This window comes from Silurus aristotelis (assembly GCF_946808225.1).
Source record: "Silurus aristotelis genome assembly, chromosome: 11".
In the NCBI taxonomy this organism is placed as follows: domain Eukaryota; kingdom Metazoa; phylum Chordata; class Actinopteri; order Siluriformes; family Siluridae; genus Silurus; species Silurus aristotelis.
The window spans coordinates 22,870,554-22,897,528 of record NC_139584.1 but is presented as its reverse complement, the minus strand read 5'-3'; the positions used below and the strand labels follow the sequence as shown (position 1 = coordinate 22,897,528).

General features: G+C 37.6%; 2 protein-coding genes across 13 annotated transcripts in view; both read right to left on the bottom strand.

Moving 5' to 3' along the window:
* The window catches only part of cdk11b (cyclin dependent kinase 11B), a 19,204-nt gene extending 17,918 nt beyond the window's left edge, over positions 1 to 1,286 (bottom strand). For all 12 annotated transcript variants that reach the window (XM_083553407.1, XM_083553410.1, XM_083553406.1 and 9 more), the window contains exon 1: positions 1,147 to 1,286. The gene's annotated coding sequence lies outside the window, so the exon portion shown is untranslated. The remainder of the gene's footprint in view (positions 1 to 1,146) is intronic.
* Positions 1,287 to 3,694: 2,408 nt separating this feature from the next.
* On the bottom strand, positions 3,695 to 26,884 carry LOC310732926 (solute carrier family 35 member E2A). Its single transcript, XM_083553703.1, has 9 exons — positions 26,504 to 26,884; positions 20,430 to 20,863; positions 18,910 to 19,045; positions 16,678 to 16,805; positions 14,633 to 14,753; positions 14,019 to 14,072; positions 12,433 to 12,505; positions 8,839 to 8,984; positions 3,695 to 5,802 (listed from the first exon to the last, which is right to left on the bottom strand). Exons 2-9 carry the CDS (start codon positions 20,710 to 20,712, stop codon positions 5,574 to 5,576), a joined length of 1,170 nt encoding a protein of 389 aa, XP_083409829.1. The 5' UTR covers positions 20,713 to 20,863; positions 26,504 to 26,884; the 3' UTR covers positions 3,695 to 5,573.
* Between the last annotated feature and the right edge of the window lie 91 nt (positions 26,885 to 26,975).

Genomic DNA, 26,975 nt, shown 5'->3' with positions numbered 1-26,975 from the left:
GTGGGTTTGATGTGTAACAGGGTCACAGCACAGGCTCTTGGACTCCACACTGAGGTGCCCAATTTTTTTTTGCCTAACAACCTTACCATATTATATATATATATAAACTAATCAATGAGAGAGAGAGCTTTATTTTATTTTTATAAGAGCTACAGTTTGCAGTTACTCCGGTATCACCTCATTAACCGTCCGGGTGGAAACATAGCAAAAGTTCTGTTTGGTGAGTTTTTTTTTACAAGAATATATCGTCTTCATGCTCCACGTTGAGTTTGCTTTTACTGATAATAAACATAAAGCATCCATATTTATCCATGCCCATGTTGATTCAAATATTAAAAACGTGAAAATTATTAACTTATGGAACATTTACAACAGATAAACATCGATGTTTATATCTATATCTATATCTAAATCTATATATTGACTTATGAAACATTTACAACCGATCAAAATCGTATTTTAGATAAATCTTTTAATCGATTGACAGCCTTAATTATTATACAATTATATTACAATTATTATAAGCGCATGGTTATTATTTAGAGCATCTGGTCGCGTCAAATAATATGGATTAATTCAAAACATTCAAAAACTCCTAGTCTTATAAATAATAAAATAAAGAAGGAAGGTGTTAAAGGAAAGCTCTCACACAAACACTTCTTTCAAACTCTCTCTCATGCACACACTTGAATATACTTAATAATTCAATTAATTAATTGAATAAGTACCGAGTGGGCCGGTGAAACTTATTTTACATTTAAAAAGCTGATTATAGATTATAGATTACTATTAGATTCCTATATATCTTATATTTGCGGTTGATTAGCGTAACACGGGAGGGCTACATCTCAAATAGCTTCGCACACCCTATGCAAAGTGCACTACATAGTGCCTATTATGAACGCGCAGTGACAGCCTTGTTAGGGAACTACATGTTCACTAGGACGCTATTTGATATGGAACCAGCTTCTTCGCTAGGCTAAATCATAAACTAGCGGGCTACTAAGCTAAACTAACTCACAGCACTGGTAACGTGTTGCTCGCTAATCAGTTACACAGACGTCAAATACTTAAAAAAATTTTTTTTGGCTGTATCAGAAGCAACATAGAAGTAGTATAAATGTATTCCGAAAACAGCATACAAACCTGAAAGTTATTCGTCGCGTGTTTGAAATACCGGAAAAACAAAATACAGGGGGGGAAAACAATTCTGAAAATACTTCCGGGTATCAGACAGGAAGCTAAATCATTACCGCCATCTAGTGGACAACGTTACGTCCTCCGACACTGCGTTCTATTCATCCTAATGTTGAGAGTGATGTCATGAACTCAGTGGAGGATATCAGGTGCACTGATTTAATCCCATAATGATCCGCGCTGGGTAATAATGATGTACCACACAGGGTATAAAATACTCTAATGGTTGAGTCACACGCATCTTTAATCTCTCTCTCTGTGGACCACAGCGAATTACCATGATAACGTCCCTGTAGACCTTCTACTTTCAGACTTTATTCCCCTTATACCACCACAGCGCTATGTCAAACATCACAACTCATGTCATCATAATGAAATCAAGTTTTTTAATTTGATTATTTTTAGAAATTTTTTCAGGAAAGTTTATAGGGCTGTGGTGAGACCTGCGATGTTGTTTGGTTTAGAGACAGTGGCATTGAGTAAAAGACAGGAGGTGGAGCTGGAGGTAGCAGAGCTGAAGATGTTGAGGTTTTGGTTGGGAGTGACGACGATGGACAGGATTAGAAATTTGTTTATTAGAGGAACAGGCATGTAGGACGTTTTGGAGACAAGGTGAGGGAGGCGAGATTGAGATGGTTTGGACATGTGCAGAGGAGGGCCATGGGGTATATACTTCTTCATCAACATTCTCAAAGCAAATAAGGCATCTGTGGTGCTCTTCCTTGGCATGAAACCATACTGTTGCTCACAGATGGTCACCTCTTCTCTCAACCTGGCTTCCACTACTCTTTCCCATAACTTCATGGTGTGACTGATCAACTTTATTCCCCTTTAGTTACTGCAGGTCTGCACATTTCCCTTATTCTTAAAGATAATTATTCACTTATCACTTATAACTTATTCACACTCCTTCTCCATTCCTCAGGCATCCTCCCACTTTCCAAAATCATGTTGAACAATCTTGTTAAAAACTCCACTGCCATCTCTCCTAAACATCTCCATGCTTCTACCGGTATGTTGTCTGGTCCAACCGACTTTCCACACTTCATCCTCTTAATCGCTGCTCTCACTTCCTCCTTACTAATCCTATCTACTTCCTGCTTCACCATCTACACACCTTTCAACCTTCTCTCTTTCTCTCTCTCTCTCTCTCTCTCTCTCTCTCTCTCTCTCTCTCTCATTTTCCTCATTCATTAGCTGCAGAGGATAAATAAGTTCATTAAAATTTTCCACCTCAAAAACCGCCGATTTACACAAATGCTTCCCTGAGTTCAAGTGACAGACATATTTCAACATCCACTCTTCAGAGGAGGCTGCATGAGTCAGTCCTTTGTTCTGAGGAGTCAAAATTTAAGATTTTTGTTTCGAACTGCTGTGTCTTTGTTAGACGTAAAGACAGAGAATGGTTAGTTCCTGAATTTGTAGTTCCCACTGTAAAGCATGGAGAAGAACGTGATGGTGTGGGTGTGTTTTGCTGCTCACACTGTTGGTGACTTGGTCAAAAGCACATTTAATCAGCCTGGCTTCCACAGCATTTTGCAGCGACATGTCATCCTATTTAATCTGCACTTAGTGGGACCATCATTTGTTTTCCAGCAGGACAATGACTACAAACACACCTCTAGATTATGCAAGAGCTAATTACCCAAGAAGGGAAATCCCATTTAAAAAGTTTCTTTTTATTATACTATTAGGAGCCACGAACAACTTATCAGCTTCAATTTTCCTCTTCTTTCTTGCAGTTTAGAAAACAAGAAATGCAGTTTGCTGTCTCACAGAAGATTCCAGAATTCCTTTGTCCTGAAGACTTTCCTGTGGTGGAAAACCTACTGTTATCACGATCTAACGGCTTTTCATAATTATCAAACAAACGTTTCTGTAATAAAAATAATCATCATATCAGCATTATATATATATATATATATATATATATATATATATATATATATATATATATATATTTTTTTTTTTTTAGTTATTTTAATATTTATTGATTACGTTTAGATTACGTAGAGCATTTTCCACAAAAGGCCCTGTGAATGTGTTGTATAGAACATCCCACAAATTGATTGTTGTATGTTTTAATGACGGTAGGTTTTTTTTTTGGTCCCACAAGCTTCCTATCTGAATAAATTCGTCTCAAACTCCAGGAGCATGACAATGAGTTCGGTGTACCCCATAACTCCCCAGTCCCTTCTGAAACCAACTCAACCTTCTGGACCTTTAGAAACTTTGGAACCACACAAAAAAATCTGTGACCTGTGAATCTGTCTTTATTTGATATAAGATGTTTGATGTTGGCCATGATATCTATTCAAGTATATCACAGACTATATGCTCTGTCTTTTGTCTGCAAAAGCATTATTTTAAAAAGAACAATAATTAAAACCCCACGTTGCATTTTCCCCATAATGATATATAAGGCAGATGAAAACTCAATCTGTCACTCATGACTTACAGAACACTTTCTTAAGATGACCAGAAAAATGACAACATGAAAAGCTGTACTCCTTTTATTATAAACTTGAGAAACTAAATTTGACATTTCTCCTGGAAAAAAAATACAAAATAAAATCACTCCTGTACACCTCAATGCACAGATTGCACATTTATCCACAGGGCAGGCCGATGTGTACAGAGAGAAAAAAAACCACACCACATAAAACATTTTCAATATTAAAATCCGAACCTCATTAGTCGTTACTGTATAAACAAACATGGTCCTGTCAGTCTTTTTGCTATTTAGACAGCATGTTGATATGTTCACCTATTTATAAAAAATCAAAAAAAAATGAACGAGAAAAGATTTTTTGGGAAAATCAAAATGTCAGCACAGGTTTAGAACCCAAAGCTTCATGTACTCCATAGCTCAAGTAAAAGAGAAGATTGTGAAGCTTTTATCGGAGTGTAAAATAGATGACTGACTGATTATTAAATAGTTTTAGCTCAGTAATCCAGTGGGCCAGTTCACAGGTTCTATGATTAACATTCTGTCAGCAGGTAACATCAGACTTTTGGCCCAATGAGGAAAAATGTACGATTGTAAGCTTGGAGTAGAAATCATAAATTCTCTCTGCAGTAAGGAAAAAAAACAAAAAAACAGAATCCGAATGATAGTACAATGCAGATGCCTGCAACAAAGGGTCTTGCAGCAATAGTCATAGAAATAAAAATATCACTGTTTACACAACAAAGTGGTTGTACCTGATCACTGCTTATTCAAAGAACTAAAACCTGATACATTTTTACATCTGGTTTGAATCTGAAATGAGGAATAAAAGATGTATAATCATTTTAATCATGTATTTTTTTTTCCCTTTAGGAAATTATTACATAAATTGCACTATAAGTTATTTATAGTGGAATTGAGTACTAAATTAAGGAATGATAAAGGAATAGATACCACAAACTCAAAGAACAAACTGACCAAAGACCTTCATCACTCTGCTAGTCTATTGGTCCACTTTTTGGTGCTGAATAAAACCAAGTTAATTTTAATCAGTGTTCATTTTAAGGGGCCGGGTTTATAACCGGAATAGTCGTCTTTTCCCCCATCTTCAAAAAGCCTTTGACTGAAATCTAGATGATTTACTAAAGCCAGTTACATTTTGTTTGACTGGTAAATGTCTCTGAATCAGCTGGAAAATGTCTTTTTAGCAGCCTTTAGTTAGTGGTCACAAGAACAAACCATTTTCTTATACATCGTAGGTAAAAAAAAAAGTACAATATTAGCATGTTATAGGCATTTGAGCCAGAAGGTCGATGGTGGTCAAAGCTTGTGCAATCGAGTAGGCCGACAGGATTTCAGGACATACTGGTGGAATATGTACCACTGGATCAATTTGTTTGTAGGGTTTAAAACTCTTGCACTGTTTCCAGAAGTCATAGTTCGTCCTTCTGATTCTAGTTTTACAAATGTCGCTGATATTCCCTCGCCACCAAAACGGTGATGTGGAAAAGATCATTCCTAGGAGTCTATACAATTGTACGCGGGCAAAGCAAAAATAACGAGCGGGAAGTTTAGCTCATGTAAGGAATCGATGCTCATTTCCACATATTCAAACTCTTTCCTGTCAACGAATTGAGAAGGCAACGTGACTGTGCACGTATACGTGGATTAAAAGGAATCGGACAAAACTGCTTCTGGTCAATTTGACAAGACAAAAATCGGCTTCACTTTAGACCCTTTACTTTAAAAACAATTGAGCACTTGTGTGAGGTATCTAATAAGTCAGAAGAGGAAGTCCGCGAGGACAATGCTGCCCCCCCCCCCCTCCACAAAAGAAAAAGCTGGAATAATACTTTGCGCCACCTCTTGGAAAGCTAAAATAAATATAAAAACTGCTATCCTAGTAGAATTTTAAGTTCCGTCCGAGTCAGTCTGCTGCTTTCATGTTGGACTCTTGAAGTAAAGGCCTGTAGTCTGAATCGGATGACTGGACGAGAGTCTGCAGTGTACTCCTCTGTACTTGTTTGGCTTTGTTGTACAGCATGACACCCAGAAACACCATGATGGTGCCGGCCGCAGACAACAGCGTGATGGGATTACTGAACACGATGATACTCAGCCAGATGGACAACGCATGCTTCACTGTGCTCGCCACGCTAAAAAAAAAACAAAAAAAACAGAGCTTATTACGCAAAGAGCCAAAGCTTTACTTTAGCTTTATTAATGTGTTCTGTCAATGTGCTTCAAGTAATACGCTGTCATTTATATAGTAACAACTCATTCACAGGGGGTCTTGTGAGCGACACATGAAAACATGGCAAAATGATGAAATGGCAAAAGGAGAAATAAGACAATTTGAGAAAGACAATTTTAAAGAAAATCCAACATATGAACTAAAGACAGAGAGTGAGGTGTTAGGCCACCACAATATACACACTGTTTTTACTGTTTAACTGTGCAATAATAACAATAACCACGTTTTTTTAAGCAACACATGTGCAATAACAATAATTAAAAACCGTGCAATATTACCCGTGTGCAATATGCTTAGTAGCGTAACTACTTACTCATGGTCTCTTTTTTTTTTTCTTCTTTTGTATTTACACATTGTGTTGTGTACACTATATACTGTATTATGTTTCTACTTTTTATTTTTGATATATTCGCACATTTTCTTTGCTGCAGTAACAGAGAAATTTCCACACTGTGGGATGAATAAAAATATATATATCTTATCTTACCACAAATCACTAGAACAACTTAAATAGTCCCTGGCACAAATTCTCTGGAATGAAATTGTACTGGTGAATATCATTTCCTCACACATTCCCCTTAAAATGACCGTGGGCAAAAATCACACAGATCTATTGATGTAATGTGATTAGGTGTGCTGGCTCAGTGGTTACAATGTTAGTCTTCTGATCAGAAGGTCATGAGTTCAAATCCCCACTACTAAGCTGCCACTGCTGGGCCCTTGAGCAAGGCCCTTAACCCACACCTGCTCAGTTGTATGAATTAGATAATTGCAAGTCGCTCTGGATAAGAGTGTGTGCCAAATGCCATAAATGTAATGATTATAAGACTTTGCCGACCTTCTTCCATTTCATTAAACCATTCAGTACTCCTGGAAAAACTTAGTCCCATTAGAATAGATACACTATCTGAAACAATTTACTCAGACACCTGAGTTTTTCAGCCATATGTAGTTCTTACCCAAACTGTTATCAGAAAGATGGAGGCCCACAATTGTATAGAATGTCTATGGATGCGGTAGAATTAAACTTTCCCCTTTAATTGAATTGGGAAAAGCAAAACTGTTAGGGCTGCAACAATCAATTAGTTGGCCTGCTCAAATTACGGGTTAGCATGACAGCAAGATAACGCTGCCACTTGCGGAAATCGCAGAGAGTACAAGGTTAACCAGCAGTAGGAAAAAGTGTGCGTCCCAAGTCGTCCAAGGCCTGGGAGCATTTTGTAATAAACGCAACAAAAATAACTGTACCTGCAATTTATGAAAAGTGAAGCTGATTTGGAATGGAAGCACCACAGCGATGCACGAGCCCGTGAAAAGAACACACACCGGTGTCACGGATAAGGGTGAAACAACAGCACGATAAGCAAAACAACAAGACAACAAACTGACTCGTGAGCATCAGGTTGCGTAAGCAGCTCGTCCGCGACAAAGCGATGGATTCAGTTAAAACGACGAAAACAAAAAACTAAATCTTAAAGCAGCAAATAACAGCAACGATAAACGTTGACAATTTTTGGTTTTCAGCTAATGATTATGCATTTGTACTCCAATGCATATTATTTTATTTTTTTTTATCAAGCCTGTTAGCTTGCTCCATTTCATTCTCTTTTTGCATAGCTTTTTTCTGTTACAACAGTGAACTTATCTTTTTTTCAAATGTGATTTACTGCGGCTTTACTACGTTCAAATGCTTGTTTTCAATGTTTGTATATTTAATTTACACATTTATCGTTTAATTATTATACAAAAGTTTATTAATTATATATCATAGATGCTTATTTTCCAAAACTGAACAAAATGTCTGGGTTAGGGCTTGACATTTTTTTTTTAACAAAAATTGTCAAAACAATGTTCTATTAAAAGTATGGTTGTCAACATGTCACCTGCAAAATACAATACAAATGTTGATTTACACAAATTGCTTCAGCTTGCATACTCAAAATGTGTTTTTTATTTATATTTTTATTTGTAATTTTTATTTTTATTTTTTTACAGAATCACCCCAGCATGAGTGAATTTGTTCAAGGAGAAATCCCCCATGCACTCCTCAACAGGCAGCCACTATACTATAAGCTTTAAAATGTCAAAATTAAAGAGTTAAACTCACTATGTGGCTTTTGCATTTTTTAAGTACACTTTTATACATGAATACCCTGAATTAGGGGTTTATATACTTCTAATAAGCTATACATATAATAATAATTAAAAAATGTAATCCGATTTATCGTTCATTGCAGCCCTAATGACGATGCCCCTGTGCACAAAGCCAACTCCATGAAGATATACTTTACATGTGTTACAGTGAAAGATCTTGAGCGGCCTGCTATAGAGCTCTGACCTCAACCCTTTGGAACACCTTTGGGATAAGTTGAAATGCACCCCAGGCCTCCTCACCAGTACCTGACTTTCTTAAATTCCTTATGTCTAAACGAGCACAAATCTCCTCAACCACATTCCAAAATCTAGTGGAACACCTACCCAGAACATCTACCCCAATTTCACAGCAAATGGGGACTATGTGAAATGGGATGTTTAAAAAGCACATTGAATTCTTTTGTTCAGGTGTGGACAAAGGTTTGTGGACATTCTAGCACTTTTACTATTACATCACATACAACTTCTTACAGGACTTAATGATGTCATAAGGAAGCTGTCTGTGTTACATGGAGGAAAGTCATGCCAGGAGCAAGCAAAATGGCCCCAACATCACCGATTTCAATGTATTTTTTATTACCAAATACTAACACAATACAGATCAATGTTACATTGAAACCATTGAATACCCCCCCTTCATATTAAAAACGTTTGCACAATCTCCATCACAGGTCTTTCTTATCTTTACTTCACTTATAGTGATCAGTCTGTCCTCTAGGCACACACATGTCTGGCTTTTAATGCTAACAACGACATAGATTAAAGGCACACATGCTGCTCATACCTGAAGGTGACAGGTGATATGCGTCCCATAAGGGCGTAGGCCGTGACGCTCTGCAGATGAAAGAGAACTCCGTCAAAAAGCAACAGCAGCACAATGTCCTGGGTCAGGTTTAAGCCACGCCCATTTTTCCCAAACAAATGGATATCCTGAGGGTGCAAAAGAGGGTTACGAGTTACAGGTGCCATTGTGAATCCGCAATTTGCTCAGTGGTGCATATGTCTATATATACACACCAGCATACAATGTGTAAAATAAATTTTAAAAAGTCTATGAAGGAACCTTTATTGGATTTATGAATATGATTTTCTTTAAACAGTTAATTACAAATCGCAGTGTTCCGAGATGGATTTACTTATTTACATCCTGTGCAAAGTGTTTTTTTTCCTCTTTTTTCTTTAACGTTTGTCCACTGTAGTACTGTTTAAATATAAATAAAGCTAAATAATTATATTTCAAAAATTTCTATAGTTTTTTTTTTTTTTAGAAAATACTTAAGAGGAACCAGACTCAAAAGGGAAGCCATCCTCATCTGGGATCTAGTTTTTGCTGTACAGCTATACAAAACACGTGAAGCAACCCAAGCTTGAGATGTCTCATGTCTGAGATACATGCAGCCATTCTTTTCAGAACATATTTTAAAACGTGAAGTTTGTAAAACATCAACAATCCCATATTCATGCACCTGATGGATCTGGAGATCTCATTAATGTAACAAATGTGATTGTTTGTTGAAATGTTAATGATATGCTAAAGATCGAAAAAAAATCATCATGGTCATTGACTATATTTAAAAAGCAGGTGGTGAAAATGAAAAGAAATATCACTTACAGTGGAACCCCGGTGTAGGAGATTAATTCGTTCCTAAAAACCGCCAGTGTTCTCATATTCCCATGTTAATGTTTTTTTTTACCATAAGAATGAATGTAAAAGCAATTAATCCGTTCCCAGACCTCAGAGCGATCGCTTACTTCAGCCCTTAAAAATGTTTTATGCCTAATTTAGAGATAAGAGATAAGACAAATAACCTCTAAGGAGAACACAAAGATGGGAGTGTCGCATAAAAAATTCCAATAATGCAACATATAAATGCTTTCATTGTATTCACTGTAATGCAATGTTGCACGCCTGTTGCAGGGGCTGGGCATGCTGTGCTTGATTAACTGAGCATTGCTTCAATAACAAATGCTTTTAAATAGTGTTTATATGTGTATATATATACCGTATTTTCTGGACTATAAGCCGCTACTTTCTTCCTACGTTTTGAACCTCGCGGCTTAAACAACAAAGTGGCTTATTTATGAATTGTTTTTCCCCGTTTCACAAACTTCAAGGGAGAAAAGCTTTCACCGGGTGATTTTTTAAATGCACGACGATGCCAAAAGATAAACTCCCGAGAGAAATAGTTGTGAAAGAAAGGAGGAAGACAGTGAACAATGACTTTCTTTGTAAGCTACTGTTTAGATACAAGCCGTTGTAACGTGTTGAGTCTGGGTGAAGGGAGAGCTCACTAACTCCAGTTGCAACAGAAATCATATAAGCAAAAACAGGTTTCCAAAACTCGTGCTTTTTTATTTTTCTTGGCAACAGCATTACGGGTTAGTCAAAGAAACTTAGAAATCAGCATCAGAAAATAATAAGGACATATTCCTCGGTCTTGAACACACGCAGTAATACTGGAAAAATGCAGTGGCAGGCTATTCCCAAAATACCGCTATGCTCCTGAAGGAAGCGCAACATATTTCACCCGTTACACCGTGTGTAACATGTCTTTCGTTAAAGCCTGTGTAAAGGTCATTAGTGTAGACAGGTGCAGCTTATTTATGTTAAAAATAAAAATATTTGTAAAATTCAGTGGCTTATATATGGGTGCGCTTTATAGTCCGGAAATTACGGTATTTTTTTTTTAAAGGCCAATTGTGAATTTCAACAAGAGATGCTCTTTAACAACACACAGTGGCCCCAAAAGGTATGTGGATACTCAAGCAACAATTCGAAATCTAGGAACAACACGTCAAACCGAATGGTAAGTACACAATATAGCGGGACGTTTGACTTTTCCGGATGTATATGGTTCTTCCCAATTCTTCTGTTACCACACATTTGCAAGCACACAATTGCATAGAATGTCTTTGAATGCTGTGGCATTGAATTTTCCCTTCACTTGAACTAGAAGGCCCAAACATGTCCCAGCGTCAGAAAACACCTGCACACAAAGTGAGCGCCATGAAGATATGCTTTATATGGTTTGGAGTGAAAGATTTGCTGCTATAAAGCGCTGAACTCAACCCTATTGAACACTTGTGGGATGGATTGGATCAACTCAGAAGATTGGAGGTTATTATAACAGCAAATGAAGAATAAATGTGGAATGGGATGTTTAAAAAGCACATGGAATCTTGTAGTCAGGCGTTCAAAATCCTGTCCTTTTAGAGTATTTTAAAGAACCAAACTTTTTAAACAAAACACCTCCCAAACATCCGAGTTGAAAATTATACACAAATAATAAATATACCAGGGCTTTTCAAAATGAACTCCTTAATAACGCTTTAACGCAAATTCATTTGACGGCACCGATTTACTAATGGCGCGCATTTCCGTTCGACTATTTTTTATTAAAAATGTAACAAAATAAATACGAGAGACAGGTGAAATTAAAACCTACAACCCAACCCACATTTAATCACAACGTCCTTTCTTTATGCAGATATACAAAATAAAAAAACGCCTAAAAATCTAAAAACATTTTAAAACGCTAAACGTTTGTTTTGCTGAGGCGCCAAGTCTCAAATCAAGCACCAAAATCCGCCATGATGCACACATCCGGCAATTAAAACAGTCCGTGCGGAAACATAGCTAAGGTTCCGTTTAATGTCCTGATGATTTACGCACAGTGTTTTCGATTGCACGCTTTACGAATGCTTTGCAGGACAAGCAAAAACTTTTATTAAAATGTAACCTGCATTACGAGCGATAACTTGCGATGCGAACATCCAGCATCACGTGGGCAACATGCGAGCAACATGCGAGCAACATGCGAACATTTTGCGCTCAACTCTCTTCTCTCTTCGCTGCGTAAAACAACGGGAGCTCAGGTCAACTTCCCGCGTATTCGTCCTAAATCTATAGAATTGTGACCATGTGTGTTTTCATGAAAGGAGATTCTCCTTTCAAGCAATAACCCTCCTATCCTCCACCTCCTCTCCTCCCTCTTGTCTCCCTCACGTCAGTCACGACTGCCACAAAGGTAAAGTGCCAGTTAATTTGCTTTACTTTTACTTTATATTGTGTACTTATTATTATTTGTCTCGGATACATTAGGGGCAAAAATCTTTGGGTGTGTGGAACGGATTATCCGAGTTTACATTATTGACTCATGACAGTCATGTGATGAATTTTGATTAAATATTTTAATCGATTGACAGCCCTAAAATATATAGATACAAGAAGATACTTGGACTATTAACCCATAGTTAATGTGATGGACTACACCATGTAGTTACCAAACTTGGGGCATCTAGGAGAAAATTAATAGTAAATCCCTACAAGCTTCCACTATAAGATAAAGAAATACAGTCATCCATAGGTTAGACTGACCATGAGAAAGGCCCAAGCAGGAATAAGCATGACCACTGCAGCTGCGCTAGTGAAGAACTGCAGTTCTGGAGGACTAAACAGGAGAAAAGAAAAAAATATATAAACAAAGTTTACAGTCACTTTCACAATATATCAATGTTGGTATACTTTACTTATCAATAAGCACCAGCAATTTTAAACACACTATATTTAAGAAGACGAGGATTAAGCAAAAGGAAATGGGGGAGGAAAGAAAGCATACAGTCATGTGAAAAAGAAAGTACACCCTCTGTGAATTCTATTGTTTACATCTCAGGGCATAATAAAAATCATCTGGCCCTTATCAGGTCTTAAAATGAGGTAACAACACATGACACATTACACTTTCATTATTAATTTAACTAAAATCGAGCCAAAACGGAGAAACCTTCTGTGAAATCTATGTACATGTACTATGTACTATATTACTTTATCAGTTTCTTACTTCATTGTGGATGAATTTTTGCTTATTCGTCTTTAACATTCTTTTTTAGAGAGAAGAGGATTTTTATTATTTTTATTATTATACTGTCATCAACTTTCATATTTAACATGCAAACTGAGACCTGTAGAGTCTGAGTTGTATTTCTCGGGTTTTTGCAATTTCTCTGAATATTGGGGTAAATTTTTTGGAGAAGTGCACTGCTGCGAAGTTTGGCAACTGTCTTGAAAGTTTTCCACTTGTGAATAGTGTTCCTTACTTTGAAAATTGTTTAGAAATGGCCTTATAACTCTTCCTAAATTGATTGCCAGCAAAAAATTTTCCACATTTGGCTTTATTTTTGTACAGATGCATAATAGCAAGGTGTAATACATCATGTGCTGTTGTATTTGTTTAATTTTAATGCCTGCTAACGACCAAATGATTTTTATTATCCTGATACATAAACCATAAAATTTAAAAAGGGTTTTATCAATTTTATATAACTATCTGCAAATAGATTATGTACAGACCCATAACTGTGAGTATATTTGTTTAAATATCTTCATCGCTTTATTTATACTTCTGTAAACTAGGTGTAACTTAAAAAAGGAAGGGCAAATAAAAGGAAACAATACAACAGGGTGTATTGTGAGGTGTATTTTTACCCAACATGAAGCAATTACTGGTACACAATAATGTAATCTGTTTTCCTGTAACCTTTTTCTGTTCTGTCAAATCTAATTGGCAATAATTAGTGAAGTGGTAGTTCAGCAGATAAGATGTTGACTGATTGAAAGGTCTTAGATTGAGCTTTTGAGCAAGGTCCTTAACCCTCGATTACTCAGTTGTAAGTTGGATATGAGCGTCTGCTATAACTACCATTATTGTAAAGGTAACTGGAATTTTTTTTATAGATAAATTAAGTGGGTTGTGGAATGACCATTACTACACAAGCAAAAACACAAAAAGCAGCTTGTAAACAAAAAAAGATCAAATACCTTAGGGTGTTTAATGACAGTATTTTAACTGTTGAAAAACATTATAACACCCTGATGTAATGGTCATTGTTGAAATCTCAATATGGCATGCAATTTGGGTAAAATCAAATACAAAAGTGTGCCATTGAAAGCACAAAAACACTCACCTGAATCTATATTTGTCCCCACTTAGCAGCTTCTTAGAAAATACATTCTGTAAGCTATGATGCAAAAGAAAAAAAATCAACAGTTTTTACTCAAATCAGTGGGGTTTGTTTATATAATATCTTTAATATTAATGAGCATTAGAGGTGTAACGTAACACGTATTTATACTGATCCTTTCCACCACAGGACTATTAGTACAGTGCACGTGTACCGAATGCAATACTTGTTTTAAGTGGCGGAACGCAAGATTGTTTAGTCTCCACCTGGCACTCACAAAAATAAAATGTCTGTCTGTCTGTCTGTCTGTCTGTCTGTCTGTCTGTCTGTCTGTCTGTCTGTCTGTCTGTCTGTCTGGCATTTTATTTAAAACTTTTAAAAGACAGATAAACTGTCAATGATCACAAATGTTAAAGATGATAAACTGCATTAATAAAAAAACAGCAAGCAATTTGATTTTTTGCATTTCTTCCCCCTAAACGTACCAAAATTGAACCAAACCGTGGCTTAAAAACCAAGGAACGTACCGAACCGTTAATTTTGTGGACCGTTACACCCCTAATATGCAGTACAAGATTCTAGAAGCAAGTGCTCTAACAAACATAAATGATGCGCACCAGTCCATGATGTTAGTGGAGAGAGCAGCAGAGAAGCCCAACATGTTGAAACTGATTTCAGTGGCTGTACAGAGAGCCAGACCAGCCATTACTGGGAACAGGGACAAGTTCACCCAAAGGCCTGTTGATCAAACCACAATGTGCTGTTAACAGATGAATTCATGGCAAGAGTATTATTTGTTGTAGGAAGTTCATTGTGTACGTCGCCTATTGCCATTGTGCTCGGAGATCTATTGAGACATTGTTGTCTCTAGCTTCCTCACTAAGCAAATTTAAGCATGTGAAGAAACCCATCTATTCAGAAAGAAATGTAAAGGATGATAATACACACAGGGTGTGCTGTTATGTGCTGCTAAAGGAAGATCATACTAGCCAGGGGTGGTGTAATGCAACCTGATATGAATGGGATCTACTCTTTTTGTTTTTGTAAGCACAACTGTTAAAATTCGTCTAATAAAACTATTAACTTTTTATTCATCCATTAATGCCATGCTTCTTAACTGTAATTAAATTCCAATCATGTAATGTCCTCAAGACATTACATTGGTTCCCTAAAACTTTAGGGGGCCAAGCACCAGCACCAACACGAACAGCACCCTATATAAATATATTACCGGGTCTTATTCTTCTGGCTCGGATGTCTATAGCACCCCATAAAACCATCTGGTACAAAGTTGTAAAAAGGTTTTTGGCACACTAATTGAGGAAGGCCTAAGAAACTTACAGACCAAATTTGAAGCCAAATGCTCCAAAAACTCCATTCCTCTGGAAAGATGTTCCACTAAAAATCATTTTCTAATTTAAAAGCATTAAATGCTAATAAATTTAATGCTACCAAAATGCAGCTAAAGACATCCAATATAATTGTGTGCCTCCATCTTTGTAGTAACAGTTTGGGGAAGAACCACATATGTTTGGAAATGTCAGGTGCCAATTAATTTTGTCCATATAATGAATCTAATGCAATCATTGATCCAATTTTGGGGTAGTTTTGAAGTATGTTTATATCTTTTGAACCAAGTCTCTATATAAGGTGGTATGAAAAAGTTTTGAGACTAGATCTGTTTACAAGAATGTACTTTTATCTACGTTTACACACTTCAAAACAGTCCCCTTGCACAGCAATACAGCGCTCCCAGCGGTTCTGCCACTTCTAAAATATGTCCTGAAAGTCCTTTGAGCTGAATCGTCATCTTCCAGAAGAGGGTGAAGTACGCAGTAGGCAAATCTGGTGAGTAGGTGGGTTCGAAATTGAAATCATGTGGATTGTTCTCCGACGACCCTCATGCACACGTTGCTGAATGATTGTGAAATTTTCGGGGGGTTGAGCTTGTTGAAGGTCTTCCCGATCTCTCATTGTCTTCCAGTGATGTTCTTCTGCTCTTGAAGTGCAAAACACCTCGTGGCAGTGACACCTCGCCGCATGTCAAATGTATGTTTTTGTGACAGATTTGCAGACCTGGTTACGCACATGATCAGCATAGATAGAACCAGTTAGCACCATTCGTCTCGAATTCTTTAATCCCACCTCTTATGTTACCTAGAAATCCCTAAAATGAACCGCTTTGCTTTCCTGCGATTGCTTAGGCAACAATTGTGGCATGTCTGTAAGCTGAGTCTGTGTGCTTGGCCCCCTAAAATTGTTTTATTTTGATTATAACGCTTCTCTTATAATTCACTTCTCTCCAAATTAACATTCTCAAAAGCTTCTATTGATATTAGACATTTCTCCGTGGCTCTATAGAAGCTAATCAGTGACTAGCCTTGAAACAAAAATTCACACTATTCATCGCACTTAACATTTTAATTGCACATCAAATGCAATTAAGAGGTACAGACCGAGAGTGCTGTTTTGGTTTTCAGTGCCTGACTTTAGTCATATTTATATACTAATTCAGATGAATAAAGTGTTTGTGCAACGCTGCAGCGCTTCACAATGTCTCGTTTATCATTAACGCAGATCTTATCAGCAACGCAGTATTTAATGAATAAACAATCGGCAAATGTACTGTTTTTTATTTTGGCTACAAACGTCTGTATGTTACCTGTGTATTCCCCCAGTATCAGTCTGGACATGATGACTGTGAAGATGGGCGCTGAGCTTTTTACTGTCTCGGCAAATGACACAGCTACGCTTTTCAAGCTAACCAGCCCCAACACTACAGTGGTGAACCTGCCAGAAAAGCAAAGATGAAATCAAATTGATTAAATAAATATATATATATTTATAGAAATCTCTCTCTCTCTCTCTCTCTCTCTCTCTCTCTCTCTCTCTCTCTCTCACACACACATCTCTGTAATGGGAGGCTCTTACCTATTTGACTTATTTTTTGGTCGAGCAGTGTGTGTGTGTGTGTGTGTGTGTGTGTGTGTGTGTGTGTGTGTATATATATATATATATATATATATATATATATATATATATATATATATATATATATATATATATATATATATATATATATATCCATATCCAATTGGATAATTACTGCATGGATGATTTTGTTTCAGCTGGTTACAAGTAATTTAACACAAACTCATACAGTGAGTAGCTTCTTCCTTTCTAAGAACCATGTCGGAAGACACGTCCTGTGTTAATCTGTTACAGAAGTCTTCAATGATCGTGATCGTGATAGGACATGTGGCTTTGCATGGTTATACAACCTACAGGATGCACTCACTTTTGTTGGCAGTTTTATATATATATATATATATATATATATATATATATATATATATATATATATATATATATATATATATATATATATATATATATATATATATATATAGACTATATATAAAACTATATATAGACTATATATAAAACTATATATAAAACTGCCAACAAAAGTGAGTGCATCCTGTAGGTCGTGTAACCATGCAAAGCCACATGTCCTATTCATGATGTTCATGTTTTTGTCTGCTTGACAGGACCATACAAATTTGTGTATCTTGTATTAGAACAGTTACATTTTGGTTCTTTGAGTACAATTCTCTCATACTGACCACTGGATGTTCAACATGGCACCTCATGGAAAAGGACTCTCTGAGGATTTAATAATTAGAATGGTTGCTCTCCACAAAGATGGCCTAGGTTTTGTCATTATGGAGGAGTGGAAGAGGATCCCAGCAACAACCTGTGCAGCTCTGGGAAATTTCATGCCCAGGTGGATTAAAGCAGTGCTATATAACAATGGTGCTTACACAGTTTTGACATGTTCCCTTAGGGGCTACTCACTTTTGTTGCCAGCTATTTAGACACTAATGGGTGTGTGTTGAGTTATTTTTAGAAGACAAACAACCAAAATGTTTTGTATAGGTTACATTTTTACATATTAATATTGGACTCATTGGATTATATTCCCCATAAAAGATTCAATCTGTAACGTGTCATGACACTTGCAAAATCAAACACCTTTTTTTCGCCATGGAAGTATCCAAACTTGAATTCATTAGGCACATGACTCATTTCAAAATGCAATCTAGGGTGGGTTTATAGTACAGTACGATTTCATTTTGTATCTATGCACAGAAACTCATGTGCAAAGCAAATAAATGCTGACCCTACTAATAGCACATACAGTGGTGTGAAGAAATGTTTGCCCCTTCCTGATTTCTCCTTTTTGTTGCATGTTTGTCACACTTTAATGTTTCAGATCATCAAACTAATTTAAATATTAGTAACAGAGAACACAAGTGAACACAACATGCAGTTTTTAAATGAAGGTTTTTATTATGGAGGGAAAACAAAATCCAAAGCTACATGGCCCTGTGTGGCCGAATTACAACAATTCTGCATAGATGAATGGACCATAGCACCTCCACAGCGCTGTAACAGACTCACTGCAAGTTATCGCAAACGCTTGATTGCAGTTGTTGCTGCTAAGGGTGGCCCAATCAGTTATTAGGTTTAGGGGGCAAACACTTTTTCACACAGGGCCATGTAGTTTTGGATTTTGTTTTCCCTCAATAATAAAAACCTTCATTTAAAAAAAATCATGTGTTCACTTGTGTTCTCTTGTACTAATATTTAAATTAGTTTGATGATCTGAAACAAAGTGTGATAAACATGCAAAAAAAAAAAAGAAAAAAAAAAAAAAGAAGAAATCAGGACACTGATTAGCAACCACCACTGTATGTGCACTCATCACACGAGTTTGAAGGTCGGTTGCTGGGTGATAAAACTGCTAACAAAACTGATTAAGAGGAAAAACAAACTGCGAGAGAGAGAGAGAGAGAGAGAGAGAGAGAGAGAGAGAGAGAGACAGGCACACCTCATTAATCCCACGAAGAGCATGATCATGAGAAAATTGGGCGGGTATTCAGTACGGGATTTGTGCTGGTACAGGCAGCAAGGCACAAACATCTTGAAGCAGCCAATCACTGTGGTGGAGAGCATCTGCACAGCACCTGAAAAAGAAGATGAGTTTGGGATGTCACGCACCAGAGAAATCTGACACGTGGAATTAAACCTAAAAACAGGGAAAGGAGAGAGCAGAACGAAGAAACTGACTGGTGCTTCAGTTATGAACGCTCCAGGGTGTAAATGATCTATTCGCAAACCTGTAGTATCCAGTTCATCGGAATGATAATAACAATAATCAGCACTGGCTACAGTTCACTCTTTTGTGAAATCGCTTTGACAATATTCAAAGCTTGACGATATTCACAAGGTGCTGTGATAGCAGATTAGCTGCATCGCGTACAGCCAAACAGTGCAACCCACAAGTTTACCGGGTGGGAAACTGGTAATAAACATCAACGCTCAAACTAAAAGGTCCTGCTTTCTTTAATTTACATTTAAATATCCTTGAAGGAAACGTCTTTATTGTTATATACTACTTATATTACTCTTGTTCCCTTTAATAAAAGCCTGTGATATCAACTAGAACCGGCACTACTTTCATTACTGCTGCTATACAGTAATAGACAACCGCTCATGAATTCTCTAATCCGATTGGTTAGAAGAAGGTGATTCATCTTCTGTTACAGCATAAGTAGTAAATCGGGCTGCAGTTCAAATAAGAGGGGATATTCTAATGCGGTCTTTCTGTTATGTTATTATTTAAAACTCGTACACGTGGACTCGCCTGGCAGGGGCTCTACATCATCTCAGGCTCAGAATGATAAACGTGTTTTTGATATGGTGTTACTTTTGAGATTGTTGTTGTTTTTGTTTCTCCTCAAGGTTTCGTCAGGGCGTTTTCTGTCTGTCGTTTTTTTCTTCTATTTCATGGGAAAATGTTTGCGCTTTTTCCGATTTCTCAATCAGGTAACGTGTTAGAGATGCAGCTGGCGAGACAATGACTTTTGATAGATGCCATTAGGTAAGTGGTAAAAGAAAGTAATTATTGAATTTGTTTTAATCATTTAATTAATTGTATTATTTAATTATATTAAATGTAACCATGAGGTGTGTTTCAGTAATAAACGCAACAAAAAAAAGTGATCAAAATATCAAAGGGGTACAAGATGAATAAAATGAGTAAAAAAAAAAAAGTTGGAATGAATCACGACATCCTGACACTGATTATTTTTCTATTATAACACACATAAAAAAAAAAAAAACGTTCCTAAACTTGTCCTTCTGGACAATCCAGAGTAGGTATGGGTGCGTTTTATAAATAAAAACAACACACCCAAGTCTTGTGCATTTGCTAAAAGCTAAAAGGGTTGTTAATACAGACACTGTCATATGTTTTTCAGCTCCTATACCTTTTGTACACAACCATCAGACACTTTATTTACATCATGCATTAGTGACACTCAATACGCGCAGTAAGACTTCACTCACCCAGGACGCTCGGCTCTCCCTCCAGCAGGGACAGGATATACTTGTTGAGAAAGAGTGTACAAAAGCTGAAGAAGTACCACAATGCGAGGTACAACAGTGCTCGGGAATTCCACACGCCCGCGTCGGCCTCGATCACCGTCGTCTCCGTAATGGTGACTTTTAAGACATGCTCATTAGGAATGCTCTCGCTGCGTGCCAAGATCACTCGCTCCTGGCGCTGCCTCCTGAACGGCAAGAGAAGCTTGGAGAACATGGATCTCCCCGCGTGGCCATTGCTCGGCATGGCGCATATAGTGAGCGTGGCGCCCACTCTTAAGGATACAGGGGGAGGAAAGTAAAGAGGCAGTTCTACTCCATTGTAAAGAGTGAAATGTCAATCAGAGGATGAAGAGGAAGAGCTGAAGAGGAGTCTAGTAGTGGAAGTTGGATGTTCTCTGTAATAAAGAGCAGAAGTTGGTGTATTTAGTAGAACATTCTTCTTATTATGAGCAGTCATCATATTTTATCTCTCAACTACTCCTTGCCTATGTCTAAGTCTTACATAGGAGGAGTTGTTTGAAGTGTGTGTGTATCACCTATGTACATAAGGTGTGTGCTCATGACTGGTTTTACAGTGTTTCAATAAGCTTCGTCAGCATTTTCTAGACTGCAGTCAGTCACCTTATCATGACTAATTAAAAAAGAGCAAAAACAAAGTAAAAGATTTCTCCAGATTTCGGGAAGCCATGCAGTTATAAAACGCATTAGTCTGGGAGTCTGTGCTTTGCTTCAGCTTCAAACACTACAAAAAGTCAGTATAAGGCAAAGAACTTCCAGAGGCAACTAACTGTAATAATATCCACTGACCTTTTTAAATAAACAATCAATCTTTTTTTTTTTTTTTTTATGTGTAGAGAAATATATTATACATTTATTCGAGTTTTTATTATACCTTAAATTTCAACCAAAAGAATACATTTTGACATGGCAATGCATCATTATAATGGTTCACATATTTGTTTCATTATTATTGAGGTTTTTCTTTGTGGTTTAGTGAACCACGCAAACCGACCAATAACCATAAGAAAGCAATCATGCACAGAACACCAAAAGTAAGCAAACAATAATAATAATATAAACATTAATCAATTTAATTAATTGAATAATACAAGGATAGGTCCCCTGGTGGTCTAGTGGTTAGGATGCGGCGCTCTCACCGCTGCGGCACGGGTTCGATCCCCGATCAGGGAAACAACCCCAGCCACTCTTAGTGCCGGTCCCAAGCCCGAATAAATTGGGGAGGGTTGCGTTAGGAAGGGCATCCAGCGTAAAAACATATGCCATATCAAACATGCGGATGATGTGGCAAATGGCAAATATTTGAACGTCTGAAGTGTACACACACACACACACACACACAAAAAAAAGAAAAAAAAAACACACACTGTTCTGCTCTGAATGCACTCAAGATATGTTGATTAGGAACAAAATTCTAAAATTTACTTTATCTAAAGGATGCACATGATAGCTTTTACAATCCCTGGATGTTAGATGAGCAGGAAGACTTAACTGATCTCTGGAAATTACCCAAGAGTAAATAAAGGGTAAAATCTGAGGATTTTTTGAGTTAAAGACCAACAGTAAAGATTCATATCTAACCCTGCTTTAACAATTTTTTTTTAAACTTGTGCCAGATTCCTGCAATGACATGTGCATGGGGGCTATGAGGAACTATTTCTTTTCGTTTACGAGTTTTTTGCTGTGCTTTATAATGCTTCATGTTAGCCTGAAATCTTGCCACAAACCTTTCATGTAAATATGTACAAACATTGTACACTTGATAGCTAAACATGTCCCGCCTTGACACAATAAATAAGCCTGAGTTACCACCAATTTTTTTAGTCTCATCAGTGAGATACATACAAAGCCTTGGAGCAGCACTAACAGTCACCCATTGATCGGCCAAATCGGCTATACTCGCTCCAGTCCTTATGAACACATGTACAGGTTAATGGAAAGAATAACAGAAATATAACTATAATTGGTTAGGGTCATCTATTTATACATGGAAATATTGCTTAGTACATAAAACAGTGATACAAGCGGACAGAAACATGTCCTGTTACAGGAAGACAATCGACTAAGTTGTCATGTTATGTCTGGTTTTATTATACCCAACACAAAGTATTGTTAGGCTCTGTTTTGCTTCATCCAGCCTTGAACACCACACTCACCCTGACAGCTTAACATAGATAGTACATAGTACAAGGTTCCTAAAAAAAGAAACAAATAATAATAGACCCTTCTTCTGTACCGCTCATGCACAAAATAATGCGTCTTGCTAAACATGCTAGCCCCAAATTAACAATGCTAGATTTTGCATTCTCCAAAAATGCAAAATCTACACGCATACAGCAATTCTCGATGATGAAGACAGATTCAAGCTGCAAGAATTCAGCTTTACCTCTTCAGGTAAAGCTGAGAACGCATACAGCAGCTGTGTAATTAGCACAATTACAGTGATTAGCATAGGTCTCTGACGTGTTCTTTTCAATCAAAGAAAGAAGCTACGGATTCACCTGGCCCTAAAATGAATATTTCCGTAATGAAAAATAATGAGTGCAATTACTAGACAATCTCCAGTACAAATGAAAGCATAAGAACCATGTTTAGTGGTTATTACTATTTAAGGTTCTCAGACCTTTCTGTTCTTTGTGTATGTACCAGTGCTGGCAGCCTGTTCCGTTTACATTGTTCTAAATCCAAGACATTTGGCGATCACCCTGTCTCCTGTTCTCAAAACATAACCATGTGCGTATTGACTTCTTAACTAGATATTAACATACAGTCGACAAAAATATTAGCACCCTTCAACATTACTGCACTGTACAGAAAAACGTATCGAGACTGAATTTTCCAGTTGTATGCATTTTTTCCCACAACTTTTACCACAAAGTCAGAGTCACGCAATTATATAGCATGTCCTTTGGTGCAGTAAAAAAATATTATTTTCCTCTCACCTTAACTAGGAGACCCAAACCTGCTCCTGCAATCGCAATGCCCCATATACAAAGCCAGTTCCATGAAGATTTGGTTTACACCAGTTGGAGTGGAAGATCTTGAGTGGCCTGCTAGAGTTCTGATCTCAACCCTACTGAACACCTTTGGGATGAATTGGAAAGCTGACTGCACCCCAGACCTCCTTACCTACTTCAGTACCTGACTTTACTAAAACCCTTGTGGATGAATGAATACAGATCTTCACGAACACTCTAAAATCTCGTTAAACATCTTCCGCAAGGAGTGGAGATTATTATAACATTAAATGGGGAATAAATGTGGAATGGGATGTTCAAAAAGCTCATACTCATGCTCAGAGGTCCATTCTACTTTAAAAAAAAAAAATTTTTTACCTCAAGAATATGTGTGGCAAAATTATTGGCACCCACAGAATACGCTTGAAGATAATTATTACAATTCAATTGGGTGTTAGGCCATAAATATAGAATTCTCAATCACAAACATTGCTTGTGTGAGTGTGTGGAAAACCAGAGGCATTTTAACAACGAGATGGCTGATGAAATAAGGAACTGAATACAAAAAAAATGTTCACCCAGTCTTGCATACTTGCATACAGGTTATGAGAAATTGCATGTAATTTCATAAAATAACTCAAATAGGAATAATGCAACACTATCACAAAAGTCTAATACTGTACACAAAAAGGACAGAAAACAACCTTGTTGCTTTCTTTTAAGTGTTATCAAGCGGTAATAAGGCTGCAGGCTAGTAATAAGTAAATCAGGGGCACAGTGGAGTCAAGGCAACCGACAAGAAAGCGTTCCTATTTTTACCTACGTTGCTTTTTTCTTCGTCGTAAAATACTACTACTCACCATGAAATGACCTAAGAGCCAGCAGCTGCCTACAGAATGGACCCCATCATCCAGTTGATTTTCAATAATCTGATGATTCCTCATGTAATAACTGTCACTGAAGACTAGTGCAATTTAACACCTGGCTGATATGTAAATCTTATACAACCGTGGCCACCATTTTGCATTTAATAATCCGTTTTATTCTTAGCAAAAACCGCCGCTGAATTCTCCAACCGATTGGTCAGAAGTTGTGGAATCGATTTCCATCTTAGGTGTGTATTAATGCGCACATTCTAATTCGTTATGGTTTCTGCTTTGTGATTGGTAAAGGAGTAATGGTGTTCTCCACCTGGGGATGTTCAATGCAGGAAAAACATGGCCGTCTTTGTGTTAATCTTCTCTTAGCAATACACTAGAACTTGTTTGAAAGGAAAAATGGGATTACTGCTAATGATGTAAGCAGCCATATCAATCTGATGTTACAGAGAAGGAACTCGCATTTTTAGATGTGTGAATTCGTAATCGTAACTTCACACTGAACGCAGTCTAAGCCTAATAATAAACCATAGATCACAAATGTGGTTCTTTTTTTTTTTTTTTAAACAAATAAAGCCACAGACATGATGATGTGGTTTGTTTAACAGTCTCCGGCGGTAAAGCTTTTTAACGATTAACAGGTTTTTCTGCCACAGAAAGTCTTAAGGCCAGAAACGTTTGCACAATTAATAGGATCAGTGAAAGTAAACACTTCAGGGTACTAACTTAAGAATCAGGCCACACCACCCAGTAGTTCAGATCATTTTTATAACCTAACCAGTAGCTCCCGTGACTCTTTCTTTAATAGACACTGATCAGCCATAACATTAAAACCATAAAAAAATTTCAATAATCTCTGAAGGTGTGCTGTGACATCTTACACCAAGACACCATCAATCAAACTTGTCTGTACAGCAAACAAGCTTGATGGGATGGAGAGCTGGGAAATCTGGAGGCCAAGTCAACACCTTGAACTCTTTGGTAAGGTTCCTCGAACCACTCCTGAACAGGTCATATATTGATGCATTATCATGTTTGAAGAGGCCACTGGCAATAAGGAATAACCCTTAGGATATTAGGTAATACTGTTGACAAGAAAGTGTGTACAAGGTCAGCAAACAATGTTTAAGTAGGCAGTACATATCAAAGTAATATCAACATGTGTATGCCAGGTTTGTGCATCACACTGCCTCCGCCTTGCCTTCTTTTCCCAAAGTAACCGACACACCTTGCCATCCACATGATGTACAAAAATCCTTGTAAGCTGTGATTCACTACATCTTCTGACACCTTCCTATCTCAAACAACATGAACTTGCTTACCTTCTTCATCCTGGTGCCTTCTTTTTCTCAGATAATGTGCCCCTGCAGATCCACAAAACATACAAGAAAACTTGATCCATCAGACCAGACCTACACCTGATTCTCATGTGCTCACTGTAGCTGCCTCTGGAGGTGGACAGGAATCAGCATGAGGACTTTGACATCCCTGCAGCTACTCAGACCCACACACAGCAAGCCATGATGACATCTTTCTATCGCTACCAGCATTAACTCAGCTTCACTAGTTAGATCGGACCAAGCATGCAAACCTTCTCTTCCCATCTCATCAGCAAGCATTGGGCAGATATGACTCATGGATTGGGTTTGGATCTGACCCGGTCATTTTACCATCAAAAGTTGGCCACTGAGATTGCCCATTTTTCTCACTTCCAACACATCAATTTTGAGAAAAGACATTTAGCATGCTGTCAAATAAGGAACCCGTCACTGGTTTCAATGCAATGACTGATGTGTTTTTACAGTAGATCCCAGCTAATCAACTTGCCAAGTAACTGGGCGGGGCTTGCAATTAAAATGACGGAAATGAGAATTATTGGGTGAAATGCAGGATTGTGGCACTTCATTTGGTGTGTAAATGTACAAGTCAACCTGAACTAAGTATTTTTCTCAATCTAAAGAGACGTGGATGTTTATTATGGCGTGAACCTATAGAACACTTTATGGGTGATGAGTTATACTCAGCAGTCCAATAGTTCAACAGGAGAGTCGTGTTGGATTATATGGAGCAAAGTACATTACCTTGTGCGCGACATTACAATCCCAGAAAACAATCCGACCAGCAAACCAAAAAGCGCCCAATGCAAAACCATTTTAAACGTGCGTGAAGAAAAGCGAGTTACCTGCCACATTTTCCTTGTCTGCTTTGACCGAAAGGGAAATCACCTCTCCAAGCCCAACCTGCACCACTTTACCGTCGCTTGGACGCTCGAATTAGTCCTCGAAAAGTTGAACCTGTGCTCCAAGATCGAGCCCGTGAGCTGCTCCTGCAAACCCCGCATTCAAATAACCTCTCACGGTTTGTTGTTATTCAACACAGCCGATCCAACCCCTCTCCGCCACACTTCCCTCTGATCCACCACAACGTGTCGGCGTTTATTTCCTTCACATACCAAGTACCTTCCGGCTCCCTACACAAGCGCACTCCAAACGGGCCCGAAACAATAGCCTTCGAGTGCACTATGTGTGCTGTGGGAACTCATTTGGGAGTTCAACAACCTATTCTCGTTCGTTAGTAAGATCTTAGCTGCGCACAATTGCGCAGTACACCTAAAAACACCTTCTAATGTATTATTTGTAGTAAATACGATCATC